This window comes from Naegleria lovaniensis (assembly GCF_003324165.1).
Source record: "Naegleria lovaniensis strain ATCC 30569 chromosome Unknown tig050, whole genome shotgun sequence".
NCBI lineage: Eukaryota > Heterolobosea > Eutetramitea > Acrasida > Naegleriidae > Naegleria > Naegleria lovaniensis.
The window spans coordinates 20,317-42,290 of NW_025407872.1; the positions used below are offsets into that span (position 1 = coordinate 20,317).

Genomic DNA, 21,974 nt, shown 5'->3' on the forward strand with positions numbered 1-21,974 from the left:
TTTCATTCCCGTTCTAAAACTTTGAATTAATGTTAATTAGCTCTGATCTTCACACCTTCTTGGACACATGGTTTGAAAAAATCTGTTTTCCCTTCATGGAATTTCCAGGAGTCTACTCAAACTTTTCCAAGTTGCAATTCTAGGGTCCATACCACCTGCTCCATCCACACAAAGAAAATGCAATCCTCCGAGTCGAGTTCATCCAATTCCTCCTTGGAGTTGCAACAAGATCATCATGGTCCTCTCACCACCCTTACATCAGCAACAACTCTTCACGTGGAAAGATCATCATCATCACATCCACTCCGAGATGATTTTTCATCTTCTCTTCTTCATCATGAAACACCCATAGAAAATAGACATGAATTGCAAGGCAATACGACGACACCAATAGCAACTCTTTCAGAAGTACACAATGATCCATTCATTTCTCCTTCCATTCCGCATGATGATAACAATTCTCATTATTCCATCTCTCCTCCCATGAATTCAGCTGCTTCGTTAATTCAAGCTTCCTCTTCACCGTCCACCGCGGGATCACCCAAGAGCCTCGTCAGTCCTTTTTCATCATCATCCAATAACAAAACCATCTTGATGAAAAGTCTGTTCCGAAAACTCATCGGAATGATCTGTATCGTAGCTGTAGTGATTTTATGGGTCTTGGGAGGAGTTGTCATTCAATTCATCTATGGAAATATGAGTTATGATAAGCCTTTCTTTGTAACCTATGTGAGCACGAATTTATTTTCCATCTACTTGTTGGGATTTGTGTTTATGGGATCATGGAGGAGGCCATTGGTGAAGGGATTGAAATGGCTATTGAAAGGATTGATTAGTTTGGTGATACCTTCGAAAGTTTTGAACTATTTCGGAATGGTGAAATATTCGAGAGAGGATGGTCGTCGTAGAGATTTGTATGGAACAAGTCGAGTGGTAATAAGAAGAGTGAACGGTTATCAAAAAGTGGAATCAAGTAGTACGAGTTTGGAGTCAAAGGAAATGTCACCGAATGAGACAGCTCTTGGAGTCATTAATTATGAAAATTCAAATCGCGAGGAAAAAGTTGAAGAAAATATTGAGGAAATTACTCAAGAAGGAGCAATGAAAAAAGATGGAAAAGGCAAGGAAAATCATCAAGATCATTCAGGAGATGTGAATGTTGGAAAAACGTTTAGGTGAGTTCAGCGATGTCATTTATTGGTTAATAATGTTCATTCTCTGACCATTGTGAAACATTCTGGAAATTATAATTGATGGCTTAACAGACTTGCAGTGGTAGTTACCTTCTTTTGGTTCTTTTCAAATACTGCATATAATTATGCCCTCTCCTATACAAGTGTTGCGAGTGATACTATCATTTCCAATACATCATGTCTGTTCACCTTTATCTTTGGATTGTTAATTGGAGTAGAAAAGAATTTTAGTATAATTCGATTTTTTGCAATTCTTGTCACACTTTCAGGAGTTGTTCTTGTGACATTTTCAGATGCAAGTCACAATGGTTCTGGAGCTAAAAAAGACACTATACTTGGAAATATGTTAAGCTTACTCGCAGCTGTTGGATATGGAATTTACAGCTCACTTTTGAAAAAATATGAAGAGGGAGTTTCCATGGCAATGATGTTCGGCTTTGTTGGAATTTTAAATTTAATTTTTAATTGGCCTATATTATTTATTCTATGGGGAACTTCTGTTGAGATTTTCCAAGCTCCTTCGTGGAAGGTATTCATAGCTATGGTTTTGAATAGTTTAATATCGGCCGTGTTTAGCGACTTGTTGTGGGCATTGGCAGTTGTGTTGACTTCACCAGTCATTGCTACCGTCGGTCTCACTCTTACCATTCCATTCGCAATTATTTGTGACATGGTTTTCAAAAGTGATTTTTCTGCATTCAACGTTATGTATGCAATGGGAACAGTGTGTGTGCTAATTGGATTCATTTCTGTGAACATTTCATATTACTTGCCAAAACGTATTACCAAATTTGATCAACCTTATTTCTGTAGCGTCCCATTCTTGATGGAGAAGATAACAAATTGTGGTAAGAGTTAAGGAACTAGCACTCGAAAATTCTAACACTCAAAGAAAGCAAAAAGTGAGGTTTACTAGTAGCCACTACCAATTACTATGCAATAGACTTCCTCATTCTCTTTAGCTTGCTGAATGTCATCATGATGTGGAGACTTCTTTCGCTTGGATGCAAGAGGATTGTTGACGAGAAATTCTTTTACAGAGAGTGAATGTTTTTGAGATGTTTCTACATCATGATGTTTGTCATCCTCTCTTCTCAAAGTAAATATTCTCACAATTTTGAGTCGTTTCTGGTGGCACTTGTTTTCAATGGTTTCCAATATGGTCTTTTCTTCTAGACCAAGTAAATGACCTACATTACTGATCAATATCATTCCGTAGGTTTGTGAGTTGTTTAAAGATGACGTTGCAACAAATTGTTGAACGAGATTCAAGAAGTTGTCCAAAAACTCGTGCTCTGTATCAAAAATTGACAAATCAATGACATTCTTGAACATGTTGAGACGTTCTCTCTTGTGTTGAATGATTTCAGAGTCTTGTTTAGAAATGGATATCCAAGGAGGATTGCAAAGGAGTAAATTCAGAGTTGGTGAGTTCGAAGAATAGTTTCTCGAGTCCAGTTTCTGAAAAATTTCTTGTTGAACTACCTCCTTGTTTGAAATATCCATCAACGAGTAATCCACTGTTCCCAGAAAGTTATGACATCCAAATTTGTTCGAAAATACTTTAACATTCTTCATTGTGCATTCCATTGCCCACTCATTAATGTCAATAAACTGTAAATTAAATTTCGGATTTGATCTTGACGGAAACCTTGAAAGACATCTTGCCACAAACAGCCCAAAAACTCCCTTATGGTCGAGTCAATGTGACAAATATTGTCACACATGGTAAATAAATTATGTTTTCGAAAAATCATCTTTTTGACACTTACAGTTCCACATCCAATATCAATAATATTAACATTCTTCATTTGCTTCCATGTTTGAGAAGTTTTCAAAAATCCATCACAAGCATCTCGTACCAATGTTGAGAATATTTCTTTTCTTGTTGGACTATACACTCCAAATTGAGGATATATTTCAAGAATTTCATGTTCAGATAGACTTATTTGAATTCCCTTCTTCTCCCATTGATCCATAGATTTAATGGAAGAAAGCAGAGAGTGAATTGGAATGAAAATGTCCGATCTACTCAATACAGGACCAAATTTTTCAGCTTTTTCCATCGTAAATTGTAAAAGTCTGTTCAAAGTATCCAATTTAGGTAATCGTTTAACCTTTGTTTTTATGGACAATGGTGTGTTCGATCCATTCGTTGAATTTTTTTCATTATTCCACTCTAAATGACCTAAAATTCCAAATCGAGAAATAATATCAGTAAATTCCAATTTTGACAAGTGACTCTCCAAATACTTTTCTTTTAAACTCTTGTCAATTTTTTGCTCTTGTTTTGAATTTAAATGTTCTGAAAGTCTCTTCTTCAATGAATTATACAATTCCAACATGTTATGGTAAGTTCCTTCAAATACAATCATGGTCGACTTGGATCCATTCACATTACCACTCGTGCAATTTTTCAAACATTCATCTTGATTCAATAATAATTGATTCATCAATGTTTGTACTTGGGTTTGATCATTTGCGAAAAATATTTGTTTTGCATCAAGAGACAACAAGTGTTGATTTAAAATTCGATTTGTTTGGAATGGAGAAATTAATAATGGAATGATTTTGTTTTGATGTAATTCGTTTAATTTTTCTGCGTGATGATTTTCATGATGGTTATTTGTTGGATGATTTGGTGGTTGAATTTTTCGATGAGAGTTATGAGTTGGTTGAAGTGAAATGAAACATTTTGAATATTCTCTTTGGAGAAAGCCATGATTCCATAACATTGAGCGAGTTGCAATGTTGCATGTTCGGAGTATTCGGAGCCTTTTCATTTTTTTTTAATTTTTAAAATAAAATTCAATACTAAATACTAAATAATTATTAAATACAACATGACAATTTCAATAACATTTTCTAAGAACCATAGTAGGTCCATCCTCATCATATTCATCTTTTGTAATATAACAATTTGCCATCGAAGTCAAAGATCCCAAAATCGATCCTCCAATCCACACTGAATATTTCCTTTCTGGTGGAGCCACAACTTTCACATGCATGGTTGAAGGAGCAAGTGCGTTCATTTCTTTCGCAAGTCGATCCTCAAATCCCTCACACAATGTACTTGCTCCACTCAACAAGACATTTCCATAAAAATCTCTTCTCACTCCTAAATCACATTTTTGAATGGCATTGAATACTAATTCATGAATACCAGCATCTTCACGTCCAATGAGATGTGGTTGAAAGAATGCTTCCATACATTGAAATCGTTCTCGACCTAAGGTAATGACATTTCCATCAGGAAGTTCGAAACACTTTTCCAATTCAGTGGACAGTCTCGATTTTTGAACTTGTTCATCGAAATCGAGTGCCACATAGGATAACTTTTCCTTAATTCCCTTCACAATGTACATTTCAGCGCTGGTCGTCAATTCATAACCTCGTTCTCTAAAAATCAAATTCGATAAATATTCATCCACGTCACTTCCTCCCATTGAAATTCGTTTTGCAGCATGAATGGTATGATAACCATTGCAAACTGTTTCGACACTTGTCACACCATCTCCACAATCTAAAACAATTCCAGTATTTCTTCCAGATGCAAACATGGTCAATACCGAAGAAGGTGCGAGGTAAAATGCTGGAACTGAAAAAGTCTCGAACATGATTTGTGTTAATTTTTCTCGTTGTAAATTTGGAGTATTGGTTCGATTGGAAATCATGACAGATTGTTCTTCGGGTGCAACTCGTAACTCATTGTAAAGTGCATGATGAAGAATTTTTTCAATTAAATCATAATCGGTAATGATGCCATGTCGGATTGGATATTGGAGAGTGTTGTATAAATGGCAGACAGCTTCCTCGCCGATCATTGGTCGTTCCGAATATAACGTGGTGAGTGCTGTTGGATGATGTCAGTTGCCATTGATTAAAATGGAAATTGTTGAGTGAATTGAAACTTACGAATGTGTTGTAAACGACCTTTGTTTGCTTGACCAATTACTGTCGGAAATACGCTGCTGGGATTATCTGCACCAACAAATCCGACTTTTGTGGTTCCTGAACCAAGATCGATCATGATCGCAGTATTAACCTCTTCGTTTTCTGGCATTTTTTTGTCTGAGTTCAGCTGACAAATTGCGAACAAGTGCTGTAATCCTCATGACTGATTTTTTCTCGTTGTCACTGATTGCCTAGTGACCGTGGAAACCTGCATTGACTCCTAAAATACTCTGACCGTGAAAGGAATATTCTTGTGGCCAGTTTGACACGTGTCAGTTCTATTCATCCATTGAATGAAGGTGAAATCTCCAGATATTTACATTTTGGTTGAATTGACACAAATGAAAACAAAACCCACATGTATTACCTGTTCCCCTGAATTAAATAATTTATTAATTATTAAACTTGCCTCTGCATATGGATTACATCGACTTGTTGTTGAGACAGACTAATGCATGAGGAACAAGAATTCATGGGAAACTTAACAATTTACAATGGATGGAACAGCTGGTTTTCCAACTATCCAACAACGTCGTCTCTTGAATCAGCTTAAATATTGACAATGTGATATCCACTTTTAGCCAAAACAAAAGCTCAGTGGAATAGCTTTTTTGAACTGAGATTCGCTCCTAGAGCAAATTCTGCTGCCCTTGATAGAACAGCGACCCTTCCAGTTGTGACGAATTAGGAAATTACGGTTGTTTCATGGTCACCCTCGCAGAGGTCATAGAAACGCTTAAAATGTGCATTGACTGAACACCAAATTCCAAAAGTTGAATCTAAAAAGAATGTTTAATATTGAACGAACCGTTCGCAAACGACAAGAGGGATTTAGATACCACATCAAATGTGGAATACACGGCCAACAGCACCATTCGATTCATCATGACGTACTATATGGGAGTGTTCAATGTAGTGCCTAAAACCATCGAGTGTATGTTGAAAAAGGGTAACCTTTACATCACCATGCCCAATCGTGTGAGAAAATCGTACTCTGTGGAATATGTGAATAATACTATTGACAGTCTTGCTTATGACAACAACCAACAAATTTGCTTTATGGTCATGGGAGATTATGTGATTCAAGAATTGCAAGTTCCTTCATGGGTCGATATTTCATATCCTCAAGTTGTGGACTATTCTCTAAATCAAACACTTTCACACACGTTGACAGTTTATTACTATGACTGGTATGCAGAAGTTATCAATAAGCCTCATCGATACTTTTTCGATCATGTACTCTCCTCTCAACAAGTTTCTCTTCCCAATGAAAGTGATGCCCTACTTTACAGATTTAATATGGTTGGAGCAAGTGGTCAACATCCCTCTGCACCAAGCTACCCAGGTACTGGATTGGTGAACTTTGAATTTTCATTCAATGCCTCAGCAGGATTCTTGGATGTGAATGGACAACCTGTGGACATTGATGTGGAAACTCTTTCATGTGCCTATGAAAAGAAGAACTCAAATTCTCTCTCTTTGAAAGATGGAACCTCTCAGGTAGATCTTCAAAAACAAGTACTCCAATGTAGATGGTACGGAGCATCAGACATGGATTTGGTATCGATTGGATTGGTGGCATCAAGGAAAACTTTACCTCCAAAACCAACACCATCAACATCACCAACACCAACAAACAAAGATACTGAGACTATTATTATTGCAGTCTCTGCTTCTGTTGGAGGCACCGTTTTGTTACTTGTGATTGGATGTGTGGCCCTTTCGATGGCCTATTACCTTTTCATCAAGAAGAGAAAAGCCAAGTACCAGAACTTGTAATAGTTTGAGAAAACACATTAAAATGTACTCAAATTCATCTCCATTGTGCAATCATTGTAAAATGTTCTTCAAACCTGTCACAAGTCATTCTTGCAAAAAAATGAGAAATCTCAATTCTGAGCCAAACGCCTTCTCAAGCGATGAGTATAGAGATATCGGTCTAGCGAGTACTACTACTACTAGCTTCATCGCTCCCAACAACACCACTCCCGAGAAAATAACTTCCAAGTCCTTCCATTACGTCAATCTTGAATTGATTGATAACGCATTAACATGTCCAATCTGTCTCTTTCCATTCTATGATCCAGTCATTCATTCATCGTGTGGCAACACCTGTTGTCGTGATTGTGTGAGTTCTCTTCAAACATGTCCCATTTGTCATCAAGACAATTTCTCAACAGAAAATGCGCCAGTTTTGAAAATTGTTCGAAATCAATTGGACAAGTTGCAAGTGTTTTGTTCCATGTGTAAGAGTGTTGTGAATCGGGGTGAATTGAAAGATCATCAAGAAAAGTATTGTCCTCTTCATGATGCATATGCACAAGTGGAACAATTGAAACGCGATTTGCAACAACAATTTGAAGAGAAGATGGCGAAATTGGAACTTGAATTTCAAGAAAAGGATGAAAAGAAAAAGAAGGAAAATTCTCTCTTTTTGGAAGAAGAAAAGAACAAGTTGTTGCAAGAAAAGAATGAAATGTTGAAACAAATTGAAAAACGGGAAGAAGAATTAGCGTTGGAAAGAACAGAACTTCTGGAAGAGAAGGTGAAATTGGAACTTGAATTTCAGGAACGATCTCAACAATTGGAACACAATCTTCTAGAGAAGGATCACAAATTAAAGACAGAAAATTCTCTCTATTTGGATGAGGAAAAGAACAAGATTTTACAAGAAAAGAATGAAATGTGGAATCAAATGGAGCAAATGAAACAACAATTGGAATTGGAACGAAAAGAATTACAAGAAGAAAAGACATCTCGTTACAAATTGGAATACTCAAACAAACCCATTCATTTGAACGTGGGTGGTCAAATCATGACAGTTTCATTGGGTCACTTTTTACGAAATGAAAGAGAACCTGAGAATTTATTTGAGAAAATGTTCATAGGAGAATTTCCCTTATATGAAACTCCAAGCATTGCTTTCACAGATAAGATTTTCTTTGTTGACTGTCCACCAATGATATTTGAAGAAATTTACAAGTGGCTCAAGTTTGGAACTGTTACGGCATGTAAAATGAACCAAGTTCTAAGAACAGATGTCATGAAACATGCGACTTCATTTCATTTATTTAATTTGGTGAAGGAATTGGAGAATTTGCGAAATGAAAATGTCTCTTCGTTAGAAAAATTGAAAATGTCACAATTTGATTTCATGAATTTGGTCAATTTGTCAAGATCTCAACAAACAACATTGAACCTGTCAGGAATGGATTTAAGAAGTTTGGTTCTGAAAAATATGAATTTAACTCAATCAGAAATTATTTCATCCAACTTTAGCAAAATGAATTTGAAAGATCTCAAACTCAACAATTCTATTTTGAATGAATGTAATTTTTCTGGATGCGACTTGACGAACGTGGACTTTTCGAATTGTGACTTGAGAGATTCAAATTTTTGTGGATCTCATTTGAAATTGACCAATTTCACAAATGCCAACCTTGAAGGTTGTTTGTTTGATGCGAACACAACATTCATCTCTACCGATTTGGAAGGAGTGAGCTTCAGCAACGTTTCACTAAGTGGAGTCAGATTAGAAGGTTATTCATTTTCCAGTTTCAACTTTTCAAACTGTGACTTGAGCGGTGCTGAGCTTAAACATTGCGAGTTTATTGCCTGTCATTTCATCAATGCAAAGTTTTCATCTGCTTCTCTCTCTGAATGTAAATTCTCAAACACAGATTTTGAGAATTGTAATTTCAATGGATCCACTATAGGTTACTGCTCTATGGATGGATGTAATTTAGAAAAAACAACGATAACACACTCTACAGCAGAAAATTGCTTGTTTGAGAATATTGATTTCAAGTCAGTTGTTGCAGATCACAAAACCAAGTTCAGGAATTGTCGGTTTGAGAATTGTAATTTATCAGAAAGAACTGACATCACTCAAACATTTTCAGGCTCAACACAGCTAGTGAATTGTAATGTCACGAGATGTGACATGAGCAATCTTGATTTTCGAGGGTCTGTTTTCCAAAATGTATCTGACATGAATTTTTCGAACACAAATCTCGAAGGCTGCTCATTCAAACATGTAGTTCTTCAAGGCATCTTGTTAGATTCCAAAACAAACCTCTCTGCTTGCAGTTTGGAACAAGTGGATTTGAGCGGATGCAATTTGAGTGACTTTGACTTGCATAATTGTTCATTTACTGGTTGCAAGTTTGAATCCACCCTTCTTCAAAACACAAATTTCTGTGGTGCATCTTTCAGTATTTGTTCGTTTCAAGATGTCGACATGAGAACAATGATCATAGATACCGACACTCGAGCCACGCAATGTTTCATGCAACAAGTGAATTTGTCGGGACGAAACGATGTGAAAAATCTTGTTGCAGGTGGAAATTCATTTACAAATTCGAACTTGAGTCAATGTGATCTTACAAACTCTGTTTTGAAGGGATGTTCATTTTCTCAATGTCCAATGAAAGAAACCAAATTATGCGCTTGCGACTTGACAGATTGTTCATTTATTGAAATAGAAATTCGAGAAACGGTATTTGAAAATACTTCATTTACAGGATGTCATTTGATGCGTGTGAATTTTGAAGAGATGAATTTGAAAGATTTTGATTTTCAAAATGGTGTTTTGAACAGTTGTAATTTTTCATTGTGTGATTTATCGAACACCAATTTCTCACATTGTGATTTAAGGTTTTCAAAGTTTTGTGGAGCTCGTTTGAATTCAGCCAATTTTACAAATGCCAACCTTCAAGAGTGTTATTTTGATAAGGAAACGACATTGATTTCTACTAAATTGGAAGGTGCTGTACTGAAAGGAGTGAAACTAGAGGGACATTCTTTCGTGAATATGAATTTTGACAATTGCGACTGGACTGACATTGACCTTAAGAATTGCAGTTTCGACAGTTGTACTTTGGAACAGACCATCTTGGACAAGTCTTCATTTACACAATGCACATTCCAAAATATTAATTTTGCAAATGTCAAATCGAAGGGTCAATTGTCATTGGACACTTGTCAACTCGAACGTTGCAATTTTCAAAGCTTATCCAATACTCTTTTTCACAATGCCAATTTCTGTGGAACTTCATTCACAAATTGTTCATTCCAAGATGTTGATTTGAGAACGATTCTTATCGACACCAACACTCGAGCCACAAATTGTTCCATGAAACAAGTGAATTTATCAGCAAGACAAGATGTGAAAAATCTCGTGATTGGCGGAAATTCATTCATACATTCTAATTTGAGCCAATGTGATCTTAGTCAGTTGTCATTGAAAGAATGTTCCTTTGAGAACTCGGATTTGTCACATTCCAACTTGAGCGAATGTGATTTGAGAGAAATGGAATTTAAACAAGTGAATTTCGCTAGTTGTAACTTTACGGACTGTCAATTGGATCATACAACCATTTTCAACGCATGTGATTTGACAGGAATGAATTTTGACAACAAACAGTTGAAAGGAATGAATTTCATGAACAGTAATCTATCATCAGCATCATTCAACAACACAATTTTACAAGAATGCAATTTGAACAAGTGTAATTTTCAAGGTTCAAATTTACAGAATGCAATTTTCGAAAATTGTAATCTCCAAGAATGTGACATGCAACATTCGAAACATTTGGCGGGTTTGAAAATTTCAAATTGCAACTCGGAAAATGTCTTTCTTTCAAGTACCATTTTAAACTCACAAGCTGCACTATTACTACCATCCAGTCTCAAATTGAAAAACAACCAAAATTGTGGAAAAGGTTTTCTATTATATCGTGGAAGTAGAGATGGATTCACTTCACAAGCATTTCATTCCAAATGTGATTCAAAATCACCAACTCTTACTATAATCCAATCAGCAGAACATGATCAAATCTTTGGAGGATATACCACACAAACTTGGAATGATCAAAAAAGTAATAAGAGAGACACGGAAGCATTTCTTTTCAAATGTCATTTGGAATCCAAAAATATGTTTGAGAAATTGTTGGTGACCAATCCTATGTTTGCAATTTATGGATATTCTTCCTATCTAACTTGTTTTGGAGGTGGTCATGATTTGGTCATTGTCGATCGGTGCAATGAATGTGCGAATAATTTTAGCTATTTGGGTTATAGTTATAGCTTGCCTGAATCCTTGAGAAAACAACATTTGACATTTGAACATGCTCAGGTGCAATCTTATTTGGCAGGATCACACAAATTTCGAGTTGCTGAAATTGAAGTGTATCAATTATAACAATTTCTTGATATCTTTAAAAAGTGTCAGTAATCATTTTGCAAAAAAAATGTCAACACCAAGGTCAGACCCTCCTCTCAAATCTCCCTCCGAGCACATTCATCAAAACAAAATCCCTTCCGATTCATCCTCCTCTCTGTCAACTCCTTGTCAAAATTTCACAAAGATACATCATCATTCCTGTCCGATATGTTCTCTCTTGATGAATCCTCTTCCAGCAAGTAGAAATGGAGCTGATTACATTCCGACACCTCTCGAAGAAGGGATCAATGTTCTCACTCATATCTTTCCAATTTTCTTTTTTTCTTATTATTCATTCCAAATATGGAATGATGACATTGTGAATAATTTTTTTGAAAAATTTGCTGTCATTACGTATGGAATGGGAATGAATGTCTTGTTTGGAGTTTCATCATTGTATCATTTTATGTGTTTGTGGTTGGGAAGAAATGACAGCATGTCACAATTATTTCGAATTTTTGACCATGCCACAATTTATTTGTTTATTGCTTGTAGTTATACTCCTTGGTTAGCATTGGTTGATTTTGGAAGAGGAATTGGACATGTTTTGACAGGTGTGGTTTGGACATTTTGTTTTGCTGGACTTGTGAAAATGTTTTTTTCACACAAATTTATGAAATTTTTACAAAATGTCAATAATGTGACCATGACCAATGTCATGGGTTGGATTGGATGCTTGATGGTTCCAAGTGCTTTAATGACGCATGTTCCAGTAGAGGCTTTCATGCTGTTAATTTTGGGAGGATGTTTTTTTTCATTTGGATGTATTTTTCTTGTTTTTGGAAATGGAAGAATTCCATTCAGTCATGGCATTTGGCATGTATTTGTGTTTTTAGGAGTCTTGTCACATTTTACGGCACTTTATGCATATTTATTGAACTTGGATTCGATTTATCATCCAGATTCGTCTCATCATTCGAAACAAATTGTGTTGGATCAAATTTTGGATCTCATTGCAGGAAAAAAGGATTGGAATTATCCAAAATATTTTGTACCTGAATTGGTGGAATGGTATTACATGTTGACAGGTGGCAGGAGTGTGTCCAAAATATAATCGAATCTGTCTTAATTGGTTGTAACCATGGAATAGTTGACATTAACAGACACACACATATGTCAATACTGTTGCTCAACAACAATTAACTCTCCATTCAGCTCATTAAGACCAATCGAGTATGGAAAATATTCAAACTCGAGTTCTTCTCGTCCATCACCCATCGATGTCACAAACTCAAACGAATCCAATGAAAATATTTGAATTCTCTTATTGTCACGATCTGCGACGATAATTATTCTCGAAAATCGATCGGCAATGACAGAACTAGGGAATTTAAACTTTTCCTTTCCCATACCACCAATCGTTTTGATCAATTTCCATTCCAAATTATTTTCCTTTCTAAAAATTTCCACACAACAAGATCCAGCTTTAACGACGATCAACAATTGATCGTTTTCTGCAAACGCAACAGCAAAGGCATCCGTCATTGGAATTTTACGAATGAACATTCCAGTTTGTAAATCCAACAAAACAAGATCGCCTCGAATGAAATCACAAGCATATAATTGTTTTTCAGTATAAGAAATGGCCATTCCTTGTACCCAATCACAATCTCGATTTTCCCAAATACATGCATTGACAAGAGCGTTTGTTTGCTGTGACGAAACAATGTCACAACATGACAGAAAACGTTTCAAATCATACTTGTAAATGCAACTATTACATGCAATGATCAGAGCTTGATTGTATTGTTCATCATTTTCTTGAACACACATTTGTGTTGGAAATCCATCCGGCCAAAGGTCAACTCCAAATTTCCAATTTTTTGAAATTAAATCAAAAACTTCTACTCGAGAATGACGATAATCACTCACTAGAATGATTTGAAAGGAATGTGAAATGCAAACACTAGTTGGATCAAAAGAATTCTCTGAATGGATTAATGCTCGATTCCAAGTTTTGAAATTAATTTTGTGAATGAGTGGTGAATTTGTGATTGAAAATCCATATTTTCGCTGTTTGATATTTTTCATCTTGTGTTGTAATTGACAATATAAATGATGAATGAAATGATGATGTTCATTGAATTCATAATCCAAATTTTTATGATGTGTTGTGTTGTTATGGGCAATATTATTAATTTCATCATGATTCGGAAAAAGCAATAATGGATGATGATGGTCAAGGAGAATAATCCTTGTTCGTTGTTCGTCACTCATTTTTTTTATTTTTATTTTTAAATATTTTTAAATACTATTGCCATATTAATATTCTTAATATTAAATAAAACCCAACTGACCTGTCAAACCATAAAAAATGCAAATCTTTGTCATGACCTTCACTGGTAAAACTCTCACCTTGGAGGTCGAATCCAACGACTCGATATTAAATGTGAAAAACAAAATTCGACTCAAAGAAGATCTCACTCCCGATGAACAACATTTGATTTTTGCAGGAAAAACTCTTGAAGATCACAAAACATTGTACGATTATAATGTTCAAAAGGAATCAACGTTACATTTAATGTATCGATTGAGAGGTGGTAATTATTAATTTTAAAATGATAATTAAATTCATTTTGGAGAAATATCAACAATTTTTGACAGCTGACAGATGTTGCTGGAAACTCAATTGTGGTGCCAAAGTGAATTTGATTTTAATTTTCACACATTTTCACATTCCTTTCATGGACACCTTCTAACAATTCATGATTTCTTATTTCTGTTCACTAAAAGAAGAACTATTAGCTTTCACATTCTTAGCTCCTTTTGCTTGTGCTTGACGAACACGTTCCTCCTGTTTTTCTTGTTCTCTTCTCATCTTGGTTTCCATATGTTTTGCAATAAATGAATTATCCTTCTTTTTACCCATACCAGTAATATTGTAAAAACGAGCTAATTTTCCTTCAATTGGTTTCACAATATCTCGATTATAAATATTATGACATTCAGTTCGAGTGGCAGCACTTGCAACCGCTCTCATGCACCAAGCAATTTCTTCAAGATAGAATTTTTGTTTAGCTCTAGGAATGGAATCTGGACATAATAAAATGGTTGAACTCTTTCCAATGGTGGATGGTCGTTCAGCATCTTGAGAAGCATCCTCTTGATCGAGAGATTTCATGAAGGAAGTTTCGTTTTTCAAAGTTTCAGTCATGAGATCAGAATCTTCATCGGTGTGTGACGATGAATGATGATCGCCATCTTCATGTTCACTGTTATTTCCACTGCCACCAGTGGTTGAAATATTTGGAACGGCAAAATAGGCAGAACTCATACGTTTCAATTTTTCCAATTCGTCAGCTTCTTCTTGAAGTTTGGTTTGACTCTTTGATGTCTTCTTTTCATTGGTAAATAAATTGAGAGCGTACTTGTTTCTTCCATCTTCATGCAAGTGAACAGTGGATGAAGTGCTGTCGTGACGAGATTTCACTAATTTTCCAATGTCAATTAGGAAATAATCCTCAATGTTGTGATGTTTGGTGTGTTTGTAATCAATCTTTTTGGATTTTGGATCAAAACAAACCGTGTAGAAGGAACAATTGGTCAAAATGAGGACTCTTTCTTGAAGCATTCCATCCTTATTCATTTTAGCAATACGCCAACCCTTAATGAAAAGTTCTTCATTGGAAATGACGCTACGGGAGGCAACAATTTGTTGAGACTCGGCAAAACCAGCTTTCCACAATAAATCAGTCATTTCAATATGGAAATATAAAATGTTAATATCTCCCAATAGAGCTAGACGAGAATCTTTGCAAACCTTGCGAAGTTGTTCAATACCAAGTTCGTATTGATCGTCACGATCCAATTCTCCATCTCCAATTAACATGTCATTGGTCTCAATAATGTCATAACCCAATAATTCATAACTGATCAAACCAGCTAATTGTTTTGGAGTCCACAAAATTCCATCTGGTGAGAGTTTGTATTTCATAATCAAGTCTCCCATTTCTAATTCACAAGGAAGAGCTTCATCTTCTTCTCCTGATTTTTTAGCTTGAGGTGGCAACACTTCCAATACCACTAATTGAATTTGTGAATTGAAGACGTGAATATTCATTTCAGCAGCGTCGATAAAAGTCTCAATGGCCATCAAAAATTCGTCATAGAGATCGACACGAGCAAGCAAACTAATGGCTTCATCCGAATAGTTCATTTCTTCTAATCTTTCAATTTGACGCCAATTGATTTGTAATCTGAATTTTGGTTGTTTCAACAAGTCACGAGCTTTCTTTTGACATACTTCGACGAAATCTCGGTCAATTCTTGCCACTTGTTCATAGTTAAATTTAAAGATGTTCATGTTTTGAATGGGCAATCCAGATTCATCCGATGCTCCAACAGCTCCCTTTGTGGAACGGAGTGAGGACTTGTTATTTTCCTTAAAAACTTTTAGCACCTGTTTGGCCAATTTACGGACGTCTTCAAAAACGACTTCTCTCTTTGAAATATCTCGAATTCTCTTATCAATTCCGTCACGAGACAAGGCAACACAACCGTTTGGATTCGAAGCAAGAGGCATACACATCTTGAGACCAGCCAAACGATATTCTGGATCGTCGACAGAGTCCAATAATTTGATCACACGTTGGAGACCAGCTTCTTCGAACAGCACTTTTTGGAAAATGGAGTGTTCACACATTTTGGCGAGGAGTTTGGCAACTTCTGCCGCTTCGTTTCTGTCATCAATCATTTTCAATAAATTACGAATGACACCCATTTCACCAAGTTTTTGAATACAAGATTCATGGAGAGCGAAGGAACCCATTGCATTAATGATACATTGCTTGAGATCCATCTTGTCAATTTTGGAAACTTCGGTTGCTCTTCTCTTTGACTCAGCCGTAGAGTCCTTATCTTTCTTATTGATAATAATATCCAACAATAAATCGACAATATTCATTGGATGGTCAAAGCTCAACAATTTTTGTTCTCTTGACAAGACAGCAATTCCATTTTCAGCAATTGTGCACACATTGGAAATGACCATAATTGCCATCTTTCTGACATTTCGAGTGTGTTTCTTTTCTTTAAGTTCTGCCTTTTCAGAGGGTTCTGCTTGACCTACGTACGCAAACAAGACATCAAGACCATGTGTATGAGTAATGACTCGTTTCTTGTTTTCTTCTAAAAGATCAGTATCTTGTTTCTTTTCTTCAGTTTCGTCATAATAGGGGTTGAGTGACTTGCTGATGGATGAATCCAAAACGTTCTCTTTTTTCTTTTCTTCTTTTTGTTCATCCAAAGTATGATCGACATCATTTTGTACCAACAAGGCCGAATTGTTTAAAATTCGAGTGTGACTTTTACCTGGAACGAAATTGGTTAAATTCATCATTAATTCAAACGCAGCCTCTCGGAGTGCAATAGTTTCATTCGAAAGTGCATACGATTGAGTAATGTGTTTAGAATTCAACTCCAACGATGTATGAAACATGGTATCAATCAAGGGTGCCACAATTCCAGATTCACCTGCCCATTGTCCAGCTTCATTTGAAAATTTCACACAATGAACCAAGGTTTGCATGGCCACACAACGAATCGTCGGAAATGAGAAATTGGCAGAATCGATAACAATTTGAACGAGCGGATCAATGACACCAATATCGACCAAATGTTTGGCATGAATGGGATGTTGGCGACATGCAGATTCGAGTGTTTGTAATGTCCATTGCAATACTGTACGATTATTCTCCATCTGAAGACAAATAATCAATGGCTCTAAATATTCTTCAAATCGATCATTATCTCCAAAAATTACATGAACGCAGTGTGGATTTTCAAACAAGGTATCCAACACGGCAATTGCCTTTTTTGTCACAGTATCATTCTCTCTCTGAATGATACCCATCAATGGATTGAAAAACTCTGAAGCATATTCAATCAAAGTTTCTTGATTTTTCTTACTTGATTTAATCAATTCTGCCATGGCATCCAACGCATTCGATTGAATATTCGGAAAATTAAATTGAGACATGTGTGGAACGAGTAATTTGATACAATCCGTGTTTTCTCCCAAAACAATTCGAGTTCGATCGAATTGAGCCAAATGTTGTATGGCGGAGAGAATTGAGTTGATGATCATTCGGTTTTCGGTACTTCCTAAAATTTCGACAATGAGTTGAATGACTTCGATGGGAATAATATTAACATTGTTGATGGTGGAGAGCTGGTTGAGAATTTTGAGTTTTTCACGGGTGGAGCCCTCGCTCTCGTTGTCAGCAAGGACTTCAAGAGCTTTACGGGCGTTAAACTGTATGCTCATTTTTTTGTTATTTTTTAACAGAGGATGATGATGTTTGACAGGTCGTTGCAAACTTCTTTAAAATGGCGTTGCAAATTAAATTAAATTTTATTTAATATAAAATATTAAAGAAAGGTAAAGTAAATTTGTCGTAGCTTTCATGTCTGTAAGGTTAGGCGTCTTCAGAAATATTACACAGGAATTGTAAAAAGATGATCAACCTGTCAACTGTCAAACAATCACAGAAATTCTCCAGCGTGAATTGCCAATCAAAAAAAAATATGAGACATCTCAACCCAGAGACTCCTTCTCTTGATCCATCAACAGAAGAGTTTGGCAAACAATCTCCTGCCTCTGCTTCAGTCATCACCAAAAACAACGAATCTCAACTCGCAGAGAAAATAACCTCCAGATCATTCAATTATGTGAACATTGAAATGATCGACAAAGAATTGACATGTCCCATCTGTTACTTTCCATTCTACGATCCAGTGATTCATTCGAGATGCGAAAACACCTTTTGTCGTGATTGTGTGAGTTCTCTTCAAACATGTCCAATTTGCAGTGAAGGTGATTTCTCAACAGAAAAAGGTTCAGCTGCCAAAATTGTTCGAAATCAATTGGACAAGTTGCAAGTGTTTTGTTCCATGTGTAAGAATGCTGTCAATAGAGGAGAATTGAAAGATCATCAAGAAAAGTATTGTCCTCTTCATGATGCATATGCACAAGTGGAACAAATGAAACGCGACTTGCAACAACAATTTGAGGAAAAAGTTGTCAAGTTGGAACTTGAATTTCAAGAACGAACTCAACAATTGGAACACAATCTTCTCGAGAAGGATGAACAACAAAAGAAGGAAAACTCTCTCTATTTAGAAGAAGAAAAGAACAAACTAGTTCAAGAAAAGAATGAAATGTTGAAACAAATTGACCAAATGAAACAACAATTGGCATTGGAACGAAAAGAATTACAAGAAGAAAAACTCTCTCGTTTCAAATTTGAATACTCAAACAAACCCATTCACTTGAACGTTGGAGGAAGTGTTTTGACAGTTTCATTGGGACATTTTCTCCGCAATGAACGTGAACCTGAAAATGTGTTTGAGAAAATGTTCACTGGAGAATTTCCATTGTATGAAACTCCATGTACTACGTTTACAGATAAGGTGTTCTTTGTGGACTGTCCACCAAGAATATTTGAAGAAATTTATTCATGGATGACCGATGGATGTGTGGAAGTATGTAAGACCAACAAAACTCTCAGAGCTCAAGTCATGAAAAAAGCGAAAACCTTCCAATTGTACAACTTGATGAAAGAGTTGGAGAATATTGAAGATGACGATGGTTCTTCATCCTCCAAGTTGAAAATGTCACAAATTGATTTCATGAACATGGTCAATTTGTCAAGATCTCAAAAAACCACGTTGAATTTGTCAGGAATGGATTTGAGAAGTTTGGTCATGCAAAATATGAATTTAACTCATTCCGAAATTATTTCTTCCAACTTTAGCAGAATGAATTTGAAAGATCTCAAACTCAACAATTCTATTTTAAATGGTTGTAATTTTTCAGGGTGTGACTTGAGCAATGTGGATTTCACAAAGTGTGATTTGAGAGATTCAAATTTTTGTGGAGCTAGTTTGAATTCCACCAATTTAACCAATGCTAATCTTCAGGGATGTACGTTTGACAAGAACACAAAGTTCATCTCAACCAAATTTGAAGGTGTGAATTTGACAAATTCTTCGTTGAAAGGAGTCAAATTGGATGGTTTTACATTTTCCAATATTAATTTTTCCAATTGTGACATGAGTGAAAGCTCTCTTAGCAGTTGTACATTCAATTCCTGTAATTTGAGTAACTCAAAGATTCTCTCTGCTTCGCTCTCTGAATGTAAATTCCAAAACACAAATCTTGAGAATTGTACTTTAAATGGATCCAAGATCAGTAATTGTTCCCTTAATGGATGTAATTGGGGGAAATCATCACTCTCAAAGTGTGTATTTTCGAGTTGCTCCTTCAACAATATTGATTTTAGAAGTGTTATTGTGGATGAGAACACTAAATTTATGAAATGCAAATTTGATAATTGTAATTTGAAAGAGCGATCAGACATCACTCAAACATTGTCAGACACAACACCATTAGTTAACTGTGATGTGAATGGATGTGACATGAGTAATATTGATCTAAGAGGTTCTCTTTTCCAAAATATTTCTGACATGAATATATCAAGCTCAAATCTTGAAGGATGTACATTCAAACAAGTCACTCTCCAAAAACTGAGATTTGATTCCAAAACCAATCTCTCTGGTTGTAAACTGGAACAAGTAGATTTGAGTGTATGTGATTTAAGCGAGTATAACTTGACCAAATGTTCTTTTATTGGTTGCAAATTTGAATCAACCATTCTTCAAAACACCAATTTCTGTGGAACTTCCTTCAATAATTGCTCATTCAAAGATGTTGATTTGAGAACACTTGTTACGGATGTCAATACTCATGTCACCCAATGTGCCATGGAAAATGTGGACTTGTCTGGAAGAACAGACGTCAAGAATCTTGTTGTCGGAGGAAATTCTTTCACAAATTCGATTTTGAGCCAATGTGATTTATCAAACTCTGTTTTGAAAGGTTGCTCGTTTACACAATGTCAACTCAAAGAAACCAATTTAAGCTCATGTGATTTTAGAGAATCTTTATTCAAAGATGTAGCATTTACAGAGATCATCGTTGAACAAACATCATTTTCTGGTTGTAAAATGGAGCAAGTGAATTTTGGAGAGATGAATTTGAAAGATTTTACATTTTATAATGGTGTTTTAAATAACTGTAATTTTTCATTGTGTGATTTATCAAACACCAATTTCTCCAAATGTGATTTGAGATCATCCAACTTTTGTGGCTCCAATTTAAACTCAACCAATTTCACAAATGCCAACCTTCAAGGTTGTTTGTTTGACAAGGAAACAACACTTGTTTCTACTCAATTGGAAGGTGTGAATTTATCAAATACTTCACTTTGTGGTTTGAAATTCGAGGGATTCGCTTTTGGTAAAATTAACTTCACAAATTGTGACCTCACTATCGTTGAGATGAATAAGTGTGCATTTAATGAATGCAATTTTAACAAGACTAAATTGGAAAAGACTACTTTCAGGGAATGCACATTTACCAACTGTACCTTCAATAACGTTGATTTACAAACGATTGTTGTGGACACCAACACTCATGCCACACTCTGTACCATGCAACAAGTGAATTTATCTGGAAGAAGTGATGTGAAGAATCTTGTTGCAGGAGGAAATTCATTCACAAATTGTAATTTGAGTCAATGTGATCTGAGTAACATGGTGTTGAAAGGATATTCTTTTGTGAGTTGTATTCTAAAAGAAACTGATTTTACCAACTCTGATCTTTCAAACTCGAACTTAAAACAATGTGATTTGAGAGGAACGGAATTTAAACAAGTGAATTTTTCTTCTTGTGATTTTAATGATTGTGAAATGGATCACACAACTGTTTTCAAAGCATGTGATTTGTCAGGAGTGAATTTTGACAACAAACGGTTGAACGGAATGAATTTCATGAACAGTAATTTATCTTCAGCATCATTTAAAAACACAAATTTGCAAGGATGTAATTTACAAGATTGTAACATGAAAGGAACGAATTTACAGAATACAAAATTCGACAATTGTGATCTCAATAGATGTGACATACAAGGCTCGAATGTGGTAGGAATGAAAATTACTAATTGCCAACATGAGAGTATTTTTTCTTCAAGCACCATTTTGAATTCCACATCTGCTTTCTTGATATCATCGAGCCTCAAATTGAAAAAAGGAGACAAAGGATGTCTGTTATATCGTGGAAGTAGAGATGGATTCACTTCACACGCATTTCATTCCAAATGTGATTCAAAATCGCCAACTCTCACAATTATCAAATCAGCAGAACATGATCAAATCTTTGGAGGTTTTACCACACAAACATGGAACCATATTGGTAATTACAAACGAGATACCGAAGCATTTATTTTCAAATATCATGATTCCACATGTACTTTTGAGATTTTACCTGTCACAAACTCTGATAAGGCTATTTATACCTATTCCTCTTACCTTGCATGTTTTGGAAGAGGTTATGATATTTGTATTTCAGACAAGTGTAATGAAAATACGAATAGCTCTAGCTATTTAGGATACAGTTACAGCATTCCTGAATCATTGAAAAAACAAAACTTGAAATATGGAGATGATCAAGTACAATCTTATTTAGCTGGATCTTATAAATTCGGTGTCTCTGAAATTGAAGTATACCAAGTGTAACAATCCCAAGCACAACTAAAGAGAAACTT

At 35.6% G+C, this 21,974-nt stretch overlaps 10 protein-coding genes across 10 annotated transcripts; 6 read left to right on the forward strand and 4 right to left on the reverse strand.

Annotated features, from left to right (window-relative positions):
* Window positions 1-177: 177 nt before the first annotated feature.
* On the forward strand, window positions 178-2,052 carry C9374_011689 (uncharacterized protein; the record flags this gene model as incomplete). The annotated part of the gene is made up of 2 exons (XM_044687372.1): window positions 178-1,175; window positions 1,266-2,052. The coding sequence occupies 2 exons, from the start codon at window positions 178-180 to the stop codon at window positions 2,050-2,052; spliced, it is 1,785 nt and encodes a 594-aa protein (XP_044542978.1).
* A 53-nt stretch (window positions 2,053-2,105) lies between these two features.
* C9374_011690 (uncharacterized protein) lies at window positions 2,106-3,976 on the reverse strand (the record flags this gene model as incomplete). Its single annotated transcript, XM_044687373.1, has 2 exons — window positions 2,106-2,882; window positions 2,966-3,976. The coding sequence occupies 2 exons, from the start codon at window positions 3,974-3,976 to the stop codon at window positions 2,106-2,108; spliced, it is 1,788 nt and encodes a 595-aa protein (XP_044542979.1).
* A 69-nt stretch (window positions 3,977-4,045) lies between these two features.
* On the reverse strand, window positions 4,046-5,256 carry C9374_011691 (uncharacterized protein; the record flags this gene model as incomplete). The annotated part of the gene is made up of 2 exons (XM_044687374.1): window positions 4,046-5,046; window positions 5,109-5,256. 2 exons carry the CDS (start codon window positions 5,254-5,256, stop codon window positions 4,046-4,048), a joined length of 1,149 nt encoding a protein of 382 aa, XP_044542980.1.
* Window positions 5,257-6,113: 857 nt separating this feature from the next.
* Window positions 6,114-6,926, forward strand: C9374_011692 (uncharacterized protein; the record flags this gene model as incomplete). The annotated part of the gene is made up of 1 exon (XM_044687375.1): window positions 6,114-6,926. The coding sequence occupies one exon, from the start codon at window positions 6,114-6,116 to the stop codon at window positions 6,924-6,926; it is 813 nt and encodes a 270-aa protein (XP_044542981.1).
* Window positions 6,927-7,026: 100 nt separating this feature from the next.
* On the forward strand, window positions 7,027-11,349 carry C9374_011693 (uncharacterized protein; the record flags this gene model as incomplete). The annotated part of the gene is made up of 1 exon (XM_044687376.1): window positions 7,027-11,349. One exon carries the CDS (start codon window positions 7,027-7,029, stop codon window positions 11,347-11,349), a length of 4,323 nt encoding a protein of 1,440 aa, XP_044542982.1.
* Window positions 11,350-11,398: 49 nt separating this feature from the next.
* Window positions 11,399-12,424, forward strand: C9374_011694 (uncharacterized protein; the record flags this gene model as incomplete). Its single annotated transcript, XM_044687377.1, has 1 exon — window positions 11,399-12,424. The coding sequence occupies one exon, from the start codon at window positions 11,399-11,401 to the stop codon at window positions 12,422-12,424; it is 1,026 nt and encodes a 341-aa protein (XP_044542983.1).
* A 62-nt stretch (window positions 12,425-12,486) lies between these two features.
* Window positions 12,487-13,587, reverse strand: C9374_011695 (uncharacterized protein; the record flags this gene model as incomplete). The annotated part of the gene is made up of 1 exon (XM_044687378.1): window positions 12,487-13,587. The coding sequence occupies one exon, from the start codon at window positions 13,585-13,587 to the stop codon at window positions 12,487-12,489; it is 1,101 nt and encodes a 366-aa protein (XP_044542984.1).
* A 97-nt stretch (window positions 13,588-13,684) lies between these two features.
* Window positions 13,685-14,069, forward strand: C9374_011696 (uncharacterized protein; the record flags this gene model as incomplete). Its single annotated transcript, XM_044687379.1, has 2 exons — window positions 13,685-13,910; window positions 13,982-14,016. The coding sequence occupies 2 exons, from the start codon at window positions 13,685-13,687 to the stop codon at window positions 14,014-14,016; spliced, it is 261 nt and encodes an 86-aa protein (XP_044542985.1).
* Window positions 14,070-14,083: 14 nt separating this feature from the next.
* C9374_011697 (uncharacterized protein) lies at window positions 14,084-17,635 on the reverse strand (the record flags this gene model as incomplete). The annotated part of the gene is made up of 1 exon (XM_044687380.1): window positions 14,084-17,635. The coding sequence occupies one exon, from the start codon at window positions 17,633-17,635 to the stop codon at window positions 14,084-14,086; it is 3,552 nt and encodes a 1,183-aa protein (XP_044542986.1).
* A 260-nt stretch (window positions 17,636-17,895) lies between these two features.
* On the forward strand, window positions 17,896-21,945 carry C9374_011698 (uncharacterized protein; the record flags this gene model as incomplete). Its single annotated transcript, XM_044687381.1, has 1 exon — window positions 17,896-21,945. One exon carries the CDS (start codon window positions 17,896-17,898, stop codon window positions 21,943-21,945), a length of 4,050 nt encoding a protein of 1,349 aa, XP_044542987.1.
* Between the last annotated feature and the right edge of the window lie 29 nt (window positions 21,946-21,974).